Raw genomic sequence first — 21204 nt, 5'->3', positions numbered from 1 at the left:
TTCCAAGGCCTTAGCTATTTGGCGAGCGCGGCGCTGACGTTGTCTCTGACGAGCCCTCTTCGTCAGTGCCGGTGGGCTTTGATTCGATGACTCTTTAACTAGATAAGAGTCATTGTGAGCAGAGGTGTTGCGAGTAGAATCCTTAGCAACAATCAGACGAGAGTCTTCATCTGTAGTGTTCGACGGAGTCGAAAACTTGAAAACCTTCTTAGAAGATGAAATCTTCCTGCATTTGTGAGGCGAGGAAGACTTTGAGGATGCGGATGACAGATATTCCTCAAACTTTGCTTGGTCGAATTTATATTCAACCATGGACTCAACCAGTATCTTGATCGGCTGCGACACGACGGTCTCGACAGCGAGACCGTTGGCTCCCACTGTGGTCGCCAGTTTGTTTTCGTCAAAAGTTGATTTTGTTATGGAATTCATTATATCTTCGGTCGATTACAACAAATTCAAAAGAAATAGCCTTTTTATAAGACTTCTTTTACACAACAAAAGAAAAATTACAACTTTTTAGAAACAAACGCAGGATCGTTGTTTGGATCGCTGCTTGCGTGGGATCTTTGCCTGTGCCGGGAGCGCTTTGACTCGTAGACCACCGAATCACAGATTCTGATTGAATCGTGAGGGGTTTAGTGATTCTTCCTTCGTTTATCGAAGTAGGAATTTGAAACGAAGATCTTATCAAAGTAAGACAATCGTTCTTCTTAAGATCAAGTCAAAGCTCGAATCTCAAGGAATTGTCAGAAGCTCAATTACTCTGCTCTGTCTCTGGAATTGCTCTGAAAATGCTCAGCCCCCGCTCAAAAATCGATCTCAAGAGATATTTATAGCCTCTGGATGAATAGTGCTTCCGAGACAGTGTTTGCCCCACGAGTTTTTAACTGCTTGCCCACGTTTAAGGAACTCTATTATTTTGCAGTTGTAATCAACGGATTCGCAGCCAGACGTTCCACTCTTGAACAGTTGGTGGCAGGTCGTCAGTTTAAAAACAGTTCTATTCTTGAGATCGTCTCGCATGCGAAACAGTAAACACTGTCTATGCGATCAGCAGTAAGGCTGTCTCTATCGAGACGTAAAGACTGTCTTGCGTGCGAGACTGTAAAGACTGTCTTTTTCTTTGATTTTTTGATAACCTCCTTTTGAGCTGTATTTGGATATCTTTCAGCATTTTTTGACGCCTACAACGGTAAGGAGGGAAGTGAACGACAACGTGCTCAGTGATTTCTCGAGAAGATTGCAAATATTCACGCCACGGTTGAAGCTCAATTAAAGAAATCACAAGCTAAATACAAGGTGAAGCATGATCAACATCGGGTTCCTTGTAATTTTGGCAAAGACGATATGGTATGGCTTAAATTGAGTAAGGAGAGGCTGAAAGGAGAGGGAAAGAAGTTGAAGCCTATTCGTTATGGTCCGTTTCGGATTCTCGATCAGATTGGCGACAACGCTTTTCGATTAGACTTGCCGCCTTACTTAGGCATGTATTCGGTGATCAATGCCGAGTATTTGAAGTTGTTTGAGCCTTCATTGTTGGATGATGAAGGTGATGACAAAGTGATCTTACCGCATGTTGAAGACTTGTGGTTTGATAGAGAGGAGCCGCTGAAAGAAGATTGCATTTTAGAACGAAAGACGACCACGACGAGGCGGGGAACGAAGGAGTCGTTTCTCATTGGACGTCAAGGTCTGGTTCCTAGCAAGGCAAAGTGGTTCAACAGAGAAGGAAGGGCTCACGAGTTCCCTCAGCTGAAGTTCTAACTTGAACGGGACTTCAAGTTCCTAAAGGGGGGACCCATGATACGGGTGTATCTTCTCTTCGGGAGCTTAACGATCCTCATGGCAGCTTGAGGATAGGTGATTCTCATGGTATCTTGAGAATAGTGTAAAAGAGTCGTGGACAGAGTTGTTGGAAGCAGCGAAGTCGAAGGATTCATCAGAACACGAGAAAAACAGTTTTACTGTTTCACGGTCGACCGCGAGTGTCACGGCGGTCGATCGCGAACGTGCACAGCTCTGAGGATTCGGTTGAACTGAGTCACGATCGACCGCGATGGGTGCGACGGTCGCCCGCAAAAACCCTGTAACCCAGACTGCTCTCTGTCGTTGGTCACGATCGATTGCGATGGGTTCGGCGGTCGACCGCCAAAACCCTGTAACTTATTTAAGTCTCGGGCGTTGGCCATGGTCGACCGCGCCTGGCTCTGCGGTCGACCGCGAGTCGGGTTTTGGGCCTGGGCTGGTTTTCCTGCACTGTTTAGGATTTCTATTTTGTATAAATAGAAACACGACTTTTCTAGGTTAGATCACTCAGATTGTAATCAGAAAAGAGATCAGGGAGGTTGTTCTTTGATCTAGAGAGATTGTGAGATAGAGAATTGTAATCCAATTGATTCTCATAATCTAGAGAATGTATTTTCCTTCGCACAAATTATTATATTGTGTTCTTCTGTCGTTTTCTTCTCAACCCACTCTTGATAATTCCGCGATCAAGAGTGCTCGCTCGGCGACTCGTACCACCTGATAGCAAGTGATTTTTGTGAACACAGTTCTAGTTCCCATGATTGTTATGGCAAATGTAAAGGCAGATAGCAAGAATTTTATATGACAAATCTTGCATGTGTCCGATAAGGTAAATATCATTGACATCGAGATAAACACTTATTACTTCAGTCACAATAATAGAGAACTAAGCTCAGACATGATATTTTCAATTACTTTCACAAAAATACATATCAGTTAGAACCTGCTGTTTTTAAAGATGTGATCTCAACACCAAAAACCTTGATGACGATGCTAAAATCAGAGATAATAAGAAAACTAACATGGAACAAAAACTACAATGCAGTGAACGGAGAAATCGAAAAAGAAAATGAGGCATGAACAAGGGAACAGAATCAACAGATGCAGCAGCAATAGAGGACTTCATGTGGACTATTGATGCCACTCCCACTAATGACAGCAACTGGATGACATGCCACCATACTAAGAAAAGATGTGAGCGACACACATGATTATTACTTGGGCGCCATGACAAAGAGGTTGCTTCAATCCCTTTCGTTATAAAACTATAAATCTATAACACCAACTGAAAACTAATACTATTTGAGTGATAATGATCTCAATGGCAATGTTCATGCATATAACTTCAAATTTTGCATCACAATTCACAATATATAAGTTTATCTATTTAAAAAAACACATGTATAGTTAACAGCTACTTACCTTCAAGAAAGACAATATTTATCTTCATAATTATGCACAAAAAGAATTATGCCGTGCCCTTTTAACAAATGCTAATTATCTCACAGACCACTTTAATCGCATGTGAATATCAACGACACATTTATATAAGTCCAGCAATCAAAAACACAAATGTTCAGACAACAATACATATAAGTCCAGAGGTTTAAAATATAATTTCTATTCAAGCTTCAATAATGTCCAAAAAATTGCAACCTGACTAATTCCAGATCAAGTTCTACTATATATTTGCACATAAATGAGCAACAATTGAACAAAATACAAGGAGAAGTAAGCATTATGGATCAGTCAGCTAGTACCAAGGGCAAAGTCTAAACAATTTAGGCAAAACCAATAAATGACTAATTATTCAACGTACATTTATGTAATCTTCCCAAACTTTTGGCTCCGCATCCATCATCCTCGTTACGCGATTAAATGCAAATCCACTAGAAGAATTTTGCATGTCTTGAAATGCCCTCATATCTTTTTTAAGTGTCTTCAATCGGTTTTTAATATGATCCACTTCAACCTTTATTCCACATTTAGCAAGTGTCTTCAATCGGTTTTTAATATGATCCACTTCAACCTTTATTCCACATTTAGCATATAACTCTGCACATGTTGCTTATCGGTTTTTAATATGATCCACTTCAACCTTTATTCCACATTTAGCATATAACTCTGCACATGTTGCTTAATAAGCATGATATGAGAAACTTCGATCGGGCTTTTGCCCTTTGTGTACCTGTTCTCTCTCAATGTTTCAATTAAGCAAATATCCATTTGCTCTGTCCATACAATATTTTTCTTTGAACTTGATTGACTTCCAAGTTGTGGATCCATCTGAGTTGCCTATTTGTTAAACATAAATATATCATTAGCAATAGAGAAATGGGAAGTGAATAGACAGTACACTTCCAAGATATTAAGTTATTGCAGGAAAGAATTTCAGCCACATAAATTTCAGCCACAATTACCATTAGGCTCCGTTCGTTTCGCAAAAAAAACATGGAAATTAAAGAATAGGAAACCTATTTCCTATAATAGGTTTTTGCTTGTGTTTGGTTGACTTCTTAAAAGTAAAAAAGTAGATGAGATGAGATGAGTTGTCACTATATTATTGGATGATGTGAGTGGTTTCTAAAGAAAAATTATTTTGAGGTTGTTTGGTTGGCTAAAATAATAAGGAAATGAATTATAAGAAACCTATTTCTTTGTTTAGATTCTTTTCTTGTCTTTGGTTCATTCTTAAAACTAATAAAATAGATGAGATGAGATGAGATGACCTGTCATTATATATTATTGGATGATGTGAGTGGTTTTTAAGGAAATCAATTTCCTTGTTTTTTTAGGAAATGGATGGAAAGAAAATTTTAATGAGATGAGATGAGTTGTCACCATATTATTGGATGATGTGGGTGATTTTTAATGATGAGAGGAGAGGAGAGGAAATGAGATGAGATGAGTTGGATGATGTGACCCATTTATTATTTGTTTATTTTTAAATGTAAGAAAAGTGATGGGATGAGATGAGTTGTCACAATATTATTGGATGATGTGGGTGATTTCTAAGGATGGAAATGGATGAAAAATAATATTTTAATGATTTCCTAATCTAATTTCCTTTTCTTTGATTTTAGGAAACCAACCAAACGGGCCCTTAGGTAATACTGCCTCCACAAACAAATGCAAGCATGCACAGATAACATTGCATATGTTAATATGTGTATACATGAATGTTGCCTCCACAAACAAATGCAAGCATGCACAGATAACATTGCATATGTTAATATGTGTATACATGAATGTTGGCATGAAGTTATGTTAGCCAGACTAGACAATAACAGAGGGTTCCATGCAAATAGTGCATCATGTTCATACTGAAGAATCAAATATGTGCATGCCTAGCTTCACAAAAATAGCAACTCAATAATTATCAAGGCAAGTACAACTCATAGTTCTGGAAAGAAAAAGAAAGGAACAGAGATTCTAAATGCTAATATTCAAGGTTTAGTTCTTAGCCTCCTGTAATGAGCAAATAAATGGCGTTTAATTTTTATTTCAATAATGAAAATATTTCTAATAATCTCTCCACATATCATCGGCTATTTGTTGCCTTAGAATCTCCCCTCGTCTATACTCTTCATTATCATTTACAGGAGCTTTTTCAACATCTATCATATGGTTCAATTCCTAATCAACTTGTTCAAGAAGTCCCTCGTCGGAATCAACACCCATTAGAAAATTATGTAGGATAGTACATGCATATATAATACCTTTTGTGTTTCAATTGGGTAATGAGGTTCTGTTCCACTACCAAGATTGGAAACCGCTTCTTCAAGACTCCAAAAGCACGCTCAATTGCATTTCGCAGTGAAGAGTGACGATGGTTATACACCTCACGAGGATTTTCAGGTTGTCTTGTTGAATATTCCTTGAGGTGATAACGTGTGCTCCTAAATAGTGTAAGGAATTCCGGCCTCAGCATAAAACTATCATCAATTAAATAATATTTTCCTAAAATTGAACAAATTTTAATGGTTAGCATGTGTTTATATAAACAAGGTCTTATTTGATCTTGAAAATGATTGGACCTAAGAGTTATCACCTTGAGGAACAAATATTTTGTCTTGTCGTATTAATGCATTGTTCAACACCCGCGAATCTGAAGCAGACCCTTCCCAACCAGCTAAGACATATGTGAACTTCAAGTTAAAGGTGCATGCAGCAAGCACATTTTGAGTTGGAATTTTTTTTCCGGCCTCGATACCTTCTTGTATCTTCTTTTGTCACTTTCACTCGAAAATGAGATCCATCAGTTGCGCCAATATAATTCTATAATAGATCAACAAAGTACTTAGCAACATAACTATTGTTATTATACCGTAAAATTTATAATTTTGTATTTTTATCTTAAAATAAGGCCAAAATCTATGATTTGTCTGGATTTCTACTGGAACTTTGATGCCATCTGGTTGTTTTATAAATTGATCTTCAAGAGATAATAATGCCTCTAATACTTTGTGAAAGTGGCGGCTAACAGTCTCACCCGAACGCATGAAATAGAACTTCACTGCTCGATTCTTTCAGTTACGAGAAAGAATTTGAAGGAACTTAGCAACTTGTTCCTCTACAGAACTGTGTCTATTATCATAAAGACGTCATGTCTCCCTAAGCAACTGACACAGTCTAGCAAAAGCATTAACTCCCATGCATAGTTGTTCACAACAATCTGTCACTTTGCTGAGTAAGCCACTCCATCAGTTCCTACGTTCATCTTTTGAGCTAAGATATATCTATCTATATACTCCACTTGGTAGATATTAGTCGCCATAATAGCACCTGCATATGCTGCATATGCAGCCACAATCCTTGCTGAATGTTTTATCTTTTTCCTTTGTATAGCACATTCATCATCTTCTTTTGTCTACAAATTCAAACACTTCCTCTAGTAAGCACGTCACAAACTAAACCCTAATGTTCATAGTCAAAGGTAAATCTTTAATGTGAGTGAAATGAGTCAAACAAAGAGAACAAATGTTAACTCCACAAGTACCTTTTTAATAGCGACACTGCACGTGGGAATGACAAAAAAGCCTACTTGATACACTGTGTTGACGCAGCTATTCGTGTCATGTGTATGCATATTCATACTACGTCGATGAACAGTGACATTTTTTCGCTAAACTTTTCATGCCAAGCTTCTCAGAAGTATCTAATTTTGCTAAGAATCTATTTGCTGCAGGTCTATAAACATTCTATTGGAGCTATATGCAGCCTTGTGCGGCCATCCGATCGACTGATAGTGCAAGTGCTCGATGATTCAACTGACTGAAGCACAAGGGTTTGTAATGCGTGAACAAGCTACTAAGATAACAATTTGAAGTCCTAATTTTCTTAGCTTGCTAGTTCAATCAAGAATTTTTACTACAAAAGGACTTCTCTCATTCATATATCTTCATCCAAATAACGTTTCAAGGAAGCTTTTCAGAAGCGAAATTAAGGACAACATATGAACACCAACCTCAAAAAACAAATTTAAAAAACTAGTATCATCTCCCTTAGCTATGAACACCAACTTCAAAAACAAATTAAAAAAAAACTGTAGACCAAAAGCTAGTTGCAACTATAATGTATAATACTATTAAAATCGAATAAAAATTACCTCAACAGATGAATCGATGAGTTTTTTCTTTGCTATATTCATTTCCACAAGACAGAGATCTGAGAGAACTCTAATCTTCAGCAAATTTGAGAAAATCGAACCAGATCGGAGAGCTACAGTCTCGATTTGCTATAGAAAACTAAGAAGTTGAATTAGTGTTTGATCGGCGTCGAACTAGGATTTTATCGGCGTCAAAGCTTTGGTCGGCGTCGAACTAGGGTTTAGGCAAAGTTAAACTAGGATTTTGGAGACAGAGAGAGAAGAGAATGAGGGGGGAGAGAGAGGGGAGATTGAAGAGTTTTGGAGAGAGAGAGGTGAGAGATCGGGGAAAGTCAGAGGCGTTGAGCGACTGATTCCGTCTCGCTTCCTCGTTTTCACCTGGGCAGCGGAGAGAAAGGGGAAAAGAAAAAAATACCTATCTGTAGCGAATTTTTTTTTTCTTTTTTGTTTTCTTTCAAACCAAAACAACAGAAACTCACTTTCTCTTTTGTTTTACTTTCCTTTCTCTCCCTTTCTATCAAACCAAATAGAGCCTTAAGAAATGATGATATAGTTAAAGTTAATGTATGGAGTTGTATACAACAGAAAGAAAGGAAAGCTAGATGCCCCTTTTCCAAAACAGTGGCTTAATTTTTCTCCGCTGTGCTGTCAGACTGAAAGAGATTCAGAAGTGCATTAAAAATAATCCTTACAAAGGAAAAGTACAATGGATAAGGATTGAACAGCCATCAGGCCCATCACGCCAAGCACTGCACCGGAGACGTCAGTGTTCTCCCATCAGATGTTGGTCTTGTGGTGACAGGGTTCCTTGGTGCAGCACTGGGTATGTTTTGGATGATTGGCCAGTATTCGCCTCCCATAGGACACCTACTAAAAATAACATGGTTATTAAATTCCAAATAAAATTGGAAATTATAATCCTGATGCAGCTGTCGCCCTTGCAGCAGCCTCAGCAGTAGGGGTGAGCATCGGTCGGTTCGGTTCGGTTTTTACCAAAATTTGAACAACTGAACTGAACCGTCTACAATTCAAAACCGAACCGAACCGTTGCAAGTCGGTTCGGTGCGGTTCGGTTTGTTCGGTTCTAACTTCATCTAACTTACTCTTTGTTAGTTCTCTTAGTCTCTTTGTTAGTTCTAATAGAGCTCACAACACCGCAAAAATAAGTTAACATATTAGCATGAACCCAGAACAGATCAAAGCTCAAACAGAGCACGAAACACCACAAATCAGAGCTCGTAACACCACAAAACAGTTGTTGATGTACATCCAAGTAATGCAATAACCAAGTTTTTTACCCTTCAGCAAACAAAAACAGGTTTCCAAGTACAAATTCTAGAATGAATTACATTAACAAAGTTGAGAAAGATCATCAACATCGTCCAAAGAGAAACAACTAAATAACCGTCATCAAATAACTTCAGGTTCATATGTCCATGCAATTCCCAATTTGATGATAGCCAAAGGACAATACAAGGAGAAATAACAAAGCCGCTGCTCCTTCATCAAAATGAAATTATGGAAGCCCGGACAGAAAAGCAGCATCAAAAGCAACTACATATCTTGTAAACAGAATCATTTTATGAGAAGGAAGCTTGAATGATAAAGAAGCCTGAGATGTAGAAGAATGATTTTCAGTTTATACCTTAGCCTCGGCGACGGCGACGGGTGCCTCCCCCAAAGCCGGAGATACATCCTGAGCCATGAAGACTGAAGAGGACTGCGGAGCGCGGCGACTGGGAGAAAGAGACGGAGGAAGTGAGAGAGAGGATGAGAGAGAGGATTGAGGTCTGAGGAGTGGCGGCTTGGAGTGGGAAAGGGGGAAAGGGAATGGGAGTTAGGGTTTGAGATGAGTATTTGGGGAATCTTCTTCGGGTCGGGTTGAGTTGAGTGAGATTGAGAACTTATTCACTGAACGGGTATTTAGAATTAGAAGAGTTCGGTCGGTTCGGGTCGGGTCGGTTTGAAAAGTTTTCAACCCGATCCGAACCGTTCTATTCATAAAACCGAACCAAACTGTTAATTTCGGTTCGTTTCGGTCGGTTTTTTCGGTTTGGACCGAACCATGCTCACCCCTACTCAGCAGTACCTCCGGGAGAAAATCTATCTCCCATTCACGTATACATAGCCTCTCCAATGAATCCAGATTCTCCACATGTATCAAAAGAGGGCATTGCGTCCAGATGTCCAAAAAACTCTTAGTGCTGGAAGATGAGAGATCCTTTCCAGGCCTTGACAGTTGCAGATGTCCGACGACTTTCTTAGTGCAGGAAGGTGAGTGATCCTTTCTAGACTTTGACAGTTTTTTTTTTTCATTTCCAATTGCTCAGCCGGAAGGTCGTCGATTACCCTTACACCAGCACCATCCATTAATAACTTCTTCAAGGGAGATCTCTTGAGGCTACGAAGCGATTTCAGTCTCCGACATTCCCAAACGGTCAAGTACGGTAGATTTGGAGACACGGTCCTCTCCTCTTCTCTACAAAGTAACAACTCATGAGAATTTGACATTCGATCCAATGAGATTGATCGATTCAAGCTCTGGAAAGGAGGACCGGTGTAGAGCCGCTCCCATAAACTTCTGAGCCGACAGATAACACTCTAGAAGCAGCAGGTTGGCCACAATCACTTTCATTTGTTGCCGTGAAGTTTGGGGTGGGGGGTGGGGGGAACAAAGGGTTACGGTGTAACAATTCGAATCAACTTAAACATGTCGCATTGAATTGGCAAATCTGGAATTAGGTGATTAAGGGGTCATGTAGTTTTCAAATGAGAAATCAAGCAAGAAACACAAATGCTCATGTTAGAGCAGCTCCAACCGGGCTGCATTTTGGAGAGCAGCTCCAATTCCTTTTGTGTTGGAGACTCCCCACATTGGATTCTTTTCAGCATTAGCTTCTCACCCCCACATTGGATTCCTTTTGTGTTGGAGACTCCCCACATTGGATTCTTTTCAGCATTGGCTTCTCACCCCCGCATTGGATTCCTTTTGTGTTGGAGACTCCCCACATTGGATTCTTTTCAGCATTGGCTTCTCACCCCCGCATTGGATTCCTTTTGTGTTGGAGACTCCCCACATTGGATTCTCCTGGTGTTGGAGACTCCCCACATCTGATCCCTATATAATACTTGCACAATTTTCATATCTCCACCACAACTCTTCTTATTCTATATTCATAACTCTTTACATTCCTCCTTAGATTATGGCATCTAGTCGCGGAAAATCTTTTTTACAAGAAGAAGACCAAGTTTTATGCGCCACGTGGCTCGAAATTTCTCAAGATCCAGTCATGGGTTCTAATCAAAAGAAGGACAAGCTGTGGGAACGAATTTCTGCTTTATTTCATGAAAGGATTTCCAATATTTGTAATGCTCAAAGGACTCCAAAGTCTCTTTCATGCCGAATGCAATTAATTATGAAGGCCATCAGTAAATTTCGAGGATGTATTCGACAAGTCGAGCGCTTAAATCCAAGCGGTGCTTCTGAGCTTGACATTGTAAGTATTTTGAATAACATAAATCTTGATTATCATCTACTATCATGTTATTAATAAATGTTTCTTCCTCTCTTGTGGTAGATTAAACGTGCTAGGATAATATTTGCAGAAGATCCAGAAGAGAGAAAGGGGTTTCTATTTGATCATGTTTGGTCAATTTTAAAAGATGCAGAGAAATGGGCAAATATAAGTGTCAGATCGCCTGCAACTTCCAAAACTTCAAAGTCCCGCTCATCTCAGGGATCAGATTCAAGTTCTCCTGTCGTCGACTTAAATGACGATAATGAGGAATATACTCATAATGACGAAGATATGATAACAAGTCGACCGACAGGAAGGAAGAATGAGAAGATGAGGAGGCGACAGGCAACTGAATCCAACCTCGATTTGGAAACTCTCAATAAAAGCAATCAAGAAATTGTCGATATTTTAAAAAAAAGTCATGGAGAACGAGAAAATGATAGAATAGCAATGCACCAGATTATGATGTTAAGGGCCGAAAACGAAAAGAAAAAATTAGATATTCAAAGGGAACGCCAGGAAAGTAAGATTATGTTGATTAATCTTGATACTATTACTGATCCTTCGGAACGCGAGTATTTTCGAATTAAAAAACAAGAGATTTTAAATAGAAACACAACCGGAGGTTCTTCATCTGATATTCCTAATCTTGAATATAGTTATGCAAGAAGTCAATACAGAATACCTGACTACAGAAGCGGTGGATATGGAGGAAATGGCCTGCCCGATTTTTAGTTTTTTTCATGTACTTTATTTTTTTATGTAATGTCGCTGAATGTAATATATAAAATTTCATCATTCGGAGTACTGTGAAGGTTGTTCCAAATATTATGCTATATTTTCTGCTTTTTAAAATTTAAAGGCTATTATCTATGTCTTATTATCAATTTATTAAAGATAATTAATTTTATTTAAATAATGAGTATATTATATATTATACTTTTAGTATTAATTTATAATATATTTTATATTTTAAATTAATTCATATAATTTTTTAACATTTTATATTTTTTATATTTTCAAATCTATTTAAAGTATTATAAAAGAAATCAATTGAAAATACAAATAGAGCTTTATATAGAGGGGGTGGTTGGAGTGCCCTCCTCTAAAAAAGCATATGCCCAAGAATATGCTTTGGGGAGGCTGCATTTTGCAGCCTCCCCATTGGAGTTGCTCTTAGATAATACCAGCCAGTGCAGCACCTATCGCCTCCTAGCCTGTCTCAGCCGCCTCCTAATATGCCCACTACTGGGCTACTGATTACTACTGATTATGTATATATATCTTGTAAATCTCATCTGATCATCAATATACAGAGGTCTCTTCAATACCAATTAACATGGTATCAGAGCTAGGTTCAATCCATTAGGTTAAATCCCTAAATCAATTCTACATCCACGTCCATCATCCACTAAAAGTGGACGAGGGTTATCGGCAAATCAAAGGCAGCGATCTCTAGGGTTTGGAGCAGGACTTGATCCTAATTTAGAAAACGGGAGTGAGAGAGAGAAGAAAACGAGAGTGAGAGAGAGAGACTGCCCCTTTTTTCTTTTTTATCCAAACTTGCCATTGAGGCCCATTACCCACTCTTTTATCTAACAGCCAATATTTTACCATTATCCGAACTTCAAGCCCATTACCCATTTGTAAAACCTAGAAAATTTTTATATAAGTGTGATAAATAATAATAAATATGTTGGATTGTGATAAGCAATATATTTTGATGTTTGGGTATGCTAGGAATTGATTTGGGATCAATTCAATGTATAGAAGTGAATATACAAATGACCAGTTATGAGTTTTAAATTTTTTCACACAAATGTGGTTCGAATATGGAAAAACTCAAAAGACCAAAGTTGTAGGTCTCTTTAATAGTTTTCCAACGCATCTTGAATCATCTCATTCCGAGGTCGGATGAGAAAGTTATGGCGAAAATAGTAACAAAAAGCCCTAAAACCTGCACAGTCGACCGTCACGATCGACCGCAGAAACCACGCGGTTGACCGCAAAACCCCATGGTCGACCGCGAAACCCCACGGTCGACCGTTTAGAGCTACGGTCGACTGCCAAAACGCCTCGGTCGACCCCAGAAGCCCCACCATCGACCGTAGAACCTGCGCGGTCGACCGTAGAACCCTGCGGTCGACCGCTGGCGCCTGTGCACATTTGAATTCAGATTTTTCTTTTTCTTTTTAGTTTTTAATCCAATTCCAGTAGTATGTAAACTTGTATATACATGTATTTGGACATGTATTGTGACCAATACAAGTGGTGTGAGGGTATGTGGCCACTCCATTGATTTAAAATTCAAAGAGAATAAAAATTCCCTTAAAACCTGTAAAAGAGGAACTTTCTGATGCAGCGCCGTTTGTCATTTCTCTAAGCACGCTCTTAATGCTGTGATGACAGCAACCACACAAATTTAAAGAATCAAAAGAGAGATGAATAATTGTACTGATAAAGACAACCCAATTGATTTAGAATTCTAAAGCTAAAGAGGGATTCTTTTGTCAAGTAATTAAGAAGAGAAAACCCATCTGTTCTCTTCCCTGTGCTTAACCAAGACCTGTTCTCTTCCCTATACTAAACCAAAACTCATCAGCTTAGAGAGCTCTCTGTCAAAGAGCTCACCCCCAAAACCCTCTATCAGTTCCCAAACACACTACAGAGCCTCTCCCTCCTCTTTTCCTCCTGTAGCCTCTGAGAATTTCCTCCTGTGACATTGAAGAAGAGGAAATGTGATGTTTCCTGTGGCGTTTGAGAAGAGGAAGCAAAGGTTAAAGACAGGAGTGAAGGGGAATTCTCGCACGAGCATTTATTTGGGATTTTCAGTGACATCAAGGCAAGATTATCTCCTACCCAAACCTTCCCTATACATTAGTTAAAGATTTAAGAAGTTGAAAAACGATATTGTTCATGCTTGAGCTTTTAACTGTCATGATGTATTGTTGTGTTAATTACCCGTTTTCGATGATAATTAATCAAATGCTAGAACTGACTATTTTGATTAATTACATTTGGAATTAGATTTATGATCATGATCATTAGGATTAAAATTAATTTCATTAATTATGTTGTTATCATGTTAAAATCATGTTAAAAAGAATTCTAGAGGAATAATCAAGTGAAGTATTACCTATGTTAATTGTTTGTGATTATTTGAATAACAAAAACTTATTTAAGTGATTTATTGCCTCTGTTAATTGTATAGACCTCATCATGGATAATTAATCACTTTGAGAATTTATGTGTAAATTAATTGATTAATTGTGATGCTAATTTCTAATTTGATTTACCCTAAAAGTTTATTTATTTACAAGTATATTTATACTGCTAAGTGGGAATCAAATTGTGATATTGTTGCATGAATTATGAGGATAAGAATCAATGAGTTTAAATGAGTAAATAAATATATATATGAATATATATACGCACATGAATATGTAGATAGGAATTCTGGAAATATGCACTTGTATAAGCTTTAACTGCGATTTTGAGATAGCAAATGAACTCCAAATCGAGCTAAACTAGTGTCAAATAAAAGATATGTGAATCTAGTTTCCAATACAGAAAACTATTCTTAAAAATAGTTTGTCTATAGGAAGATACTAGTATTCATCCCGTGCAAAGCACGACATCCTTACAGATTATTTTTGTGTGCAATTTTTACCAAAACCTTTTTGTGGTTTGTCACGTGAAATTTATCTTAAAATTATTTTATACTTTATAAACATGGTTTCGTATGCAAATAATTAATTATTAATTATGTAAAGAATATGTTAGATATTATGTTCAATTATGCTAATATTATGTTCAATTATTGCATACACCTAACGTTGTATCGTTTACAACTTCTGGACAATTAAGATTATGGTCCTCATCATTGCTCTCCATTATCCTGAAATTGAGTTCTAAGTGTATGTGAATGTATGTATATATAAGAACATATAAGCATATCAATAGCCAACAATAACTCAGTTCAAGCTTTCTGAACAATAATAAGAACAAAAAATAGATAGTGATAATCCAAGCATCTATTGACAAAATAATAACTTATCTCAATATCTATGAATGATACAAATAACAATCAGGAAGATTCCAATTCAACATTTATGGCAATTCATATCATACTATAATTTAATGCAGTTTATACCACCTTTAAATATTCAGTCTAAGGTGAACTTTGACTACCACTTCAGTAAATATTATAGATCAAAATTTAAGGATAAAAATGAGAAATTTCTTTACAAATTTAAGGAAAAAAAGATGAAAATTTAGAAATTTAATCAGAAGATTTCATATAAAAATTTGAGAATTAAATGAAAATTTTCTAATTTAGTAGTAGGATTATGCAATAAATAAAAAATTTCGTCCATTAAACCTTGAGTTAGGAAACCACCACAAAAAACTTGAGTTAGGAAAGGAACTGATTTATTTCGTAGCTTTAGAGTTACATTTTTGGATATTTCAATAAAGATCCATTATTGACATTGGAACTGATTTATTTCGTAGCTTTAGAGTTACATTTTTGGATATTTCAATAAAGATCCATTATTGACATTGGTTTTTCAATATTAATCCCCCAAAACTGTACATTTTTGGATATTTCAATAAAGATCCATTATTGACATTGGTTTTTCAATATTAATCCCCCAAAACTGACCTATTTTTTGATACTCTAGATGGATCATGGTTGTCTATAATATGATGGCAATTATGATAGCATACTAAACATCAGAAAAGGCGCAAAAACAAAAAGATCTATGTCCCAAATGAGGAAAAAATAAAAGACTTATTATTTTACATGATTAGTATATGGTTCGCGGGAGGGTCGCATGGTTCACAATCTAAATAGCAAACTGAGAAAGGACAAACTTTCAAGCGCCTCTCTACAAAGTTCACCAATTCCTTAAAAAAAAAGATATTAAAATTGACAATTAGAAAACAAATTACCTGTTGAGTACCATTAACGTACTTAAGCGCCGACCAGCAATCATACTGATAAAGAAACGCAGCACTACTCCACGCTCGCGCATCCTCAACCGTTCGACCCCCACACCGCACGTGACACCGCCGCCAATCTCCGGTCGGAAAAAGACAAAAAGCCCAGACATTTCATTTTATCAGTTAAATTTCAAGTAAAAAAGTTTGTATTGTAACAATATATATTGCTTTAATAAACCCCAAAATTGGTGGAAAAAGAAAACTTGCCTATCATTGATTTTGCTTCCCTACCTCTGCTCTGTAGCAGAATGCTTCGACCACGGAGTCATCGCCTTTTGATCATTTCCTCCTTTACCATCAACTTTAACAGCTAACTCCACTGCAAAATTAAAAAAAAACTAAATTCGAAACAAAATACAAAATTTCAGTAAAAAGGTAGCTAAAAGCAGAAAAAGAACCAATGCGCCTAAAATCATGAACATCTCACATATATTAGGATCGATATTTCATAGATCAACTCAACAAAAATATAAACAAAAAAAATTCAATCAAATCGTTACCAGTGCGCAAAGAACTCGACGATCGCAAAATTGCCCTTAGATTCTTTTAGAACACTCGCAAAAGTGGAGCTATTGAGATCGACGGCGAAATCGTGGACTTCATCGGCACCACCGCCGCCGATGGATCGAGCTTCGAGGCTCCGAAGGAGAAAGGAGAAGAATAGTAGAGAAAGAATCAGACGAAAAGACATCAACCGAGAGGGAAAAAGAGAGAGAAAGCAAAGGAATCAAACTGGATCTGATCGAAGAAGAGTAGAAAGGTCTAATTGTAGAAATTGGGGATTTTGTTTCATCAAGTGTTTATAATATAATTGTACAGAAGAGAAAGCTTTTCTTTGATTTGTGAGGAAAAATATATTTATTTTTTTTCTAAACAGTGCAGTTGCTTTAAAGTCGTCGACGGTTGGGGTTTGAGGGGAGATAAGGGAACTGAGAGAGGGCGGACTCGCAGATCAATGGGGAATGTGAGAGTGAGAGAGAGAGAGAGAGGGAGGGAGAGAACGTGGGCTAGGGTGGTTTTTCCCAAATACGAATGGAGAAACGTGGAGAGAGAAATTACCCTTGTTCTTCTTCTTCTTCCTCCCTAATAACTACCCAGTGCTCAACTCTCTTTCTAATTATCTCCATCTTTCTAGTTCTCCTCCCACTAAAAAAAACCCTAAAAATTCAAGGGTTTTGATCTCTTGCAATTAGGGGTGGTAAACGATCGAATCGAATCGAATACTAAGGTGTTCGTATTTGTATTTGTTTAAAATTATCGAATTCGAATGCGGACTCTAATATTCATATATCTAGTTTTTCGAATTCGAACTCGAATACTTGGTATTTGATAAATATTCATGAATATTCACGAATACTTATTGAATATTAGAGTATATTTATTCTGCTAAAAAATTTGATTTTCAAATAATATTAAAATTCATAAATAAAAAATTATTCCTTTTTAATATATGATGTATATATATTTAAATCAAAATTTTAATTAGAAAATAGATTTAAGATTATTTTAGACTTAAAATCAGTATATAAAAGTTGAGTAGAAATAGTAAGTGAATTAAAAATATGACATCATATGTGCAATAATACAAATAATAAGCTGTGATTAAATTTTAAACGAATATTTAATAGACAAACGAATCGAATATACATCTGGTTAAATTCTATTCGTTAGTAAACTCGAATACTAAAAAATATTTGTTTAGTAGTAAATGAACTACCGAATCGAATATGATCGAATAGTTATTCGAACAATTATCGAACTATTTGTTAATTATTTGGTTCATTTCCACCCCTACTTGCAATGGCGTCTAATGTCAACTTGCAGGTTTCTCTTCGCTAGATCCTTCATTGAAGGGGGCGGTGGCAGCGGCCCTAGGACCACCCAGTCCACTCAAAGCCGACCAATAGAAAACGGTATGTTAACATTTTGAAATTTTGGGTTTTTTTGGCAATATCTTGTTAAAAATGTCTTGTTCTTATAAATTGATGGATTCTTATCAAGCTTATGCTTTAGGAAAGACTATGTGCATAACAATTTTGATCATATATATCTATGTTTTGGTGACTAGTTTGATGCATAGAAGGTGTTTGATGGAATGACAAAAGGGATATAGTTATTTGGACCACAACGATTAGCGGTTATGCCATATTGTTGTTGGTTGAGGAGGCAATAAAGGTGGTTGATGAAATGTCCAAGAGAAGTTTGGTTTTGTGGACCGCCATGATCTTAGCTCATTGGTATGCCTTCCTACGCCCTCTGGTTGCTCCTCACCATTTTCTATTGTCGCCAACACCTAACGCAATGCACAGCTACCCCTCAATCAGAAACGATTCGTCAATGCACGTACACTAACTTTCCAATCAAATACATGAGAGAATCCTCCACTCTTGGCATTCATCAGATCTTAGCATTGTTGTCACATTGTAACCCAAACGGCAAATCAACTACAGCCTGCAATATGATGTACCAAGTAGTATCTAATGTATCGTGTTGTATGAAATTTTCTATATTATGTATATATAGATGATTTGTGTGTATATTGTATCAAATGCACTATCCAATGTATCATGATGTATCAAATTTTCTATTAGAAATTTAAGAAATGTATCTAGTAGAAATGTATACAACGTTTCGATAGTGGTGATTTTGGATTATTTCCATTCAATCTTCATGGATTATTTTCATTCAATGTTATGTGCCTGAGTTTAGAGGTTGATAGATATGAATATCTGTAATGAATTGATGCACTGATTGAACTGAAGAAGTTTTGATGGTAGGTTGTGGTAACTATAGCCTATTGGGCCATATTATGTTTCGTGTGTCCAATTATCCACCTCGACGAGGGGTCCTCGCTCAATTTTCTAGCTTCTGATAAAGTATAGCACTTTATGGGAAAGTATAGCGGCTTATTGATGAAGTATAGCACCTTATGGTAAAGTATAGCACCTTATGGCAATAGTATAGCACCTTATCGATAAAGTATAGCACCTTATGGTCTCTGGAAATTCAGCAACTTATTGCGTTGCGATAAACTAAATAAGTTTTGTTAGGGCTATGCAAACACTCGATGACCTACGTTATGTGTCGCGTGACTAATTATCCACCTCCACGAGGGGTCCTCGCTTAATTTTGAAGCTTTTGGCAAAGTATAGCACTTTATGGGAAAGTATAGCATCTTATGGCCAAAGTATAGCACTATATGACAAAGTATAGCACTATATTGGCAAAGTATAGCACCTTATTGGCAAAGTATAGCACCTTATGCTCTCTGGAAATTCTGCACCTTAAGTTGTCTAAAACCAAATCAGTTTTTTTCACCATAACGCAAACACTCGATGACCTACGTTACGTGTTTATTGACCAATCATCCACCGCGACGGGGGGTCCTCGATCAATTTTGAAGCTTTTGGCAAAGTATAGCACTTTATGGGAAAGTATAGCACCTTATGGCTAAAGTATAGCACTATATGGCAAAGTATAGCACTTTATTGGCAAAGTATATCACCGTATTGGCAAAGTATAGCACCTTATGCTCTCTGAAAATTCTGCACATTAAGTTGTCTAAAACCAAATCAGTTTTTTTCACCGCAACGCAAATACTCGATGACCTACGTTACGTGTTTATTGACCAATCATCCACCACGACGGGGGGTCCTCACGTAATTTTGAAGCTTTTGGCAAAGTATAGCACTTTATAGGAAAGTATAGCATCTTATGGTCAAAGTATAGCACTATATGGCAAAGTATAGCACTTTATTGGAAAAGTATAGCACCTTATTGGTAAAGTATAACACCTTATGCTCTCTGAAAATTCTGCACCTTAAGTTGTCTAAAACCAAATTAGTTTTTTTCACCGCAACACCTTAAGTTGTCTAAAACCAAATTAGTTTTTTTCACCGCAACGCAAACACTCGATGACCTACGTTACGTGTTTATTGACCAATCATCCACCACGACGGGGGGTCCTCACGTAATTTTGAAGCTTTTGGCAAAGTATAGCACTTTATAGGAAAGTATAGCATCTTATGGTCAAAGTATAGCACTATATGGCAAAGTATAGCACTTTATTGGAAAAGTATAGCACCTTATTGGTAAAGTATAACACCTTATGCTCTCTGAAAATTCTGCACCTTAAGTTGTCTAAAACCAAATTAGTTTTTTTCACCGCAACGCAAACACTCGATGACCTACGTTACGTGTTTATTGACCAATCATCCACTGCGACGGGGGTCCTCGAGTAATTTTGAAGTTTTTGGCAAAGTATAGCACTTTATGGGAAAATATAGCACCTTATGGCCAAAATATAGCACTATATAGCAAAGTATAGCTCTTTATTGGTAAAGTATAGCACCTTATTGGCAAAGTATAGCACCTTATGCTCTCTGGAAATTCTGCACCTTAGGTTGTGTAGGATCTGAAATAGATACACTAGAACACTAGAGGTGGGTGAATAGTATTCTTTTAAGATTTATGCAAAGTAGATTATAAATTGCAAAGAAAAATGGCAATCTCAGAAATTCACAATCACAAACACAAGGTTTTATACTGGTTCCACCAATCCGGTGTACATCTAGTCCCCAAGCAAATCCTGCTTGAGAGTTTCCACTATGATTTTGAATAAACTTACAAAATCAAAAGCAAACCTGACCAATTTGTAAGTCCCTGCAAATTGTAACACCAATTGACAAACACCTTGCCAATTTGCACACCAATCTCTAAACCAAGAGATTAACACCTCTCACAACTTGAGAGAACTTTTGAAGCAACAATTTCAATTCCTATATGTTTGCGTCAAAAATTGGTTTTGCTGTGGAATTCATTATATTACAATAAATTCAAAAGAAATAGCCTTTTTATAAGACTTCTTTTACACAACAAAAGGAAATTACAACTCTTGAGAAACAAACGCAGGATCGTTGTTTGGATCGCTGCTTGCGTGGGATCTTTGCCTGTGCCGGGAGCGCTTTGACTCGTGGACCACCAAATCACAGATTCTGATTGAATCGTGAGGGGTTTAATGATTCTTCCTTCATTTATCGAAGTGAGAATTTGAAACGATATCTTATCAAAGTAAGATAGTCGTTCTTCTTAAGATCAAGTCAAAGCTAGAATCTCAAGGAATTGCCAGAAGCTCAAGAACTCTGCTCTGTCTGCTCCAAAGTGCTCAAAAATGATCAGCCCCCCCTCAAAAAAATAATCTCAGGGGGGTATTTATAACCCCTGAACAAACAGTGTTTCCGAGACAGCATTTGCTGTCTCGGCTGCCGA

The 21204-nt window shown here is 37.2% G+C and overlaps 1 protein-coding gene and 1 long non-coding RNA gene across 4 annotated transcripts; one reads left to right on the top strand and one right to left on the bottom strand.

Annotated features, from left to right (window-relative positions):
- Nucleotides 3417–17128, bottom strand: LOC109836620. Of its 3 annotated transcripts, none has more exons than XR_002246025.1 (4): nucleotides 16437–17128; nucleotides 15886–16255; nucleotides 3905–4101; nucleotides 3417–3778 (listed from the first exon to the last, which is right to left on the bottom strand). It is a non-coding gene; the product is annotated as an uncharacterized LOC109836620 (long non-coding RNA). The 3 variants fall into 3 exon arrangements; XR_002246026.1 differs by lacking the exon at nucleotides 3417–3778 and adding an exon at nucleotides 3797–3835; XR_002246024.1 differs by lacking the exon at nucleotides 3417–3778 and having other exon boundaries at nucleotides 3879–4101.
- Nucleotides 10500–11773, top strand: LOC109836619 (glutathione S-transferase T3-like). The gene is made up of 2 exons (XM_020404578.1): nucleotides 10500–10911; nucleotides 10993–11773. The coding sequence occupies exons 1-2, from the start codon at nucleotides 10618–10620 to the stop codon at nucleotides 11665–11667; spliced, it is 969 nt and encodes a 322-aa protein (XP_020260167.1). The 5' UTR covers nucleotides 10500–10617; the 3' UTR covers nucleotides 11668–11773.

The sequence above is a fragment of the Asparagus officinalis genome, chromosome 4 (genome assembly GCF_001876935.1).
Source record: "Asparagus officinalis chromosome 4, Aspof.V1, whole genome shotgun sequence".
NCBI classification, from domain to species: Eukaryota; Viridiplantae; Streptophyta; class Magnoliopsida; order Asparagales; family Asparagaceae; genus Asparagus; species Asparagus officinalis.
Note: the sequence above shows the minus strand (reverse complement) of the source record. Positions and strands in the feature narration are given on the sequence as shown.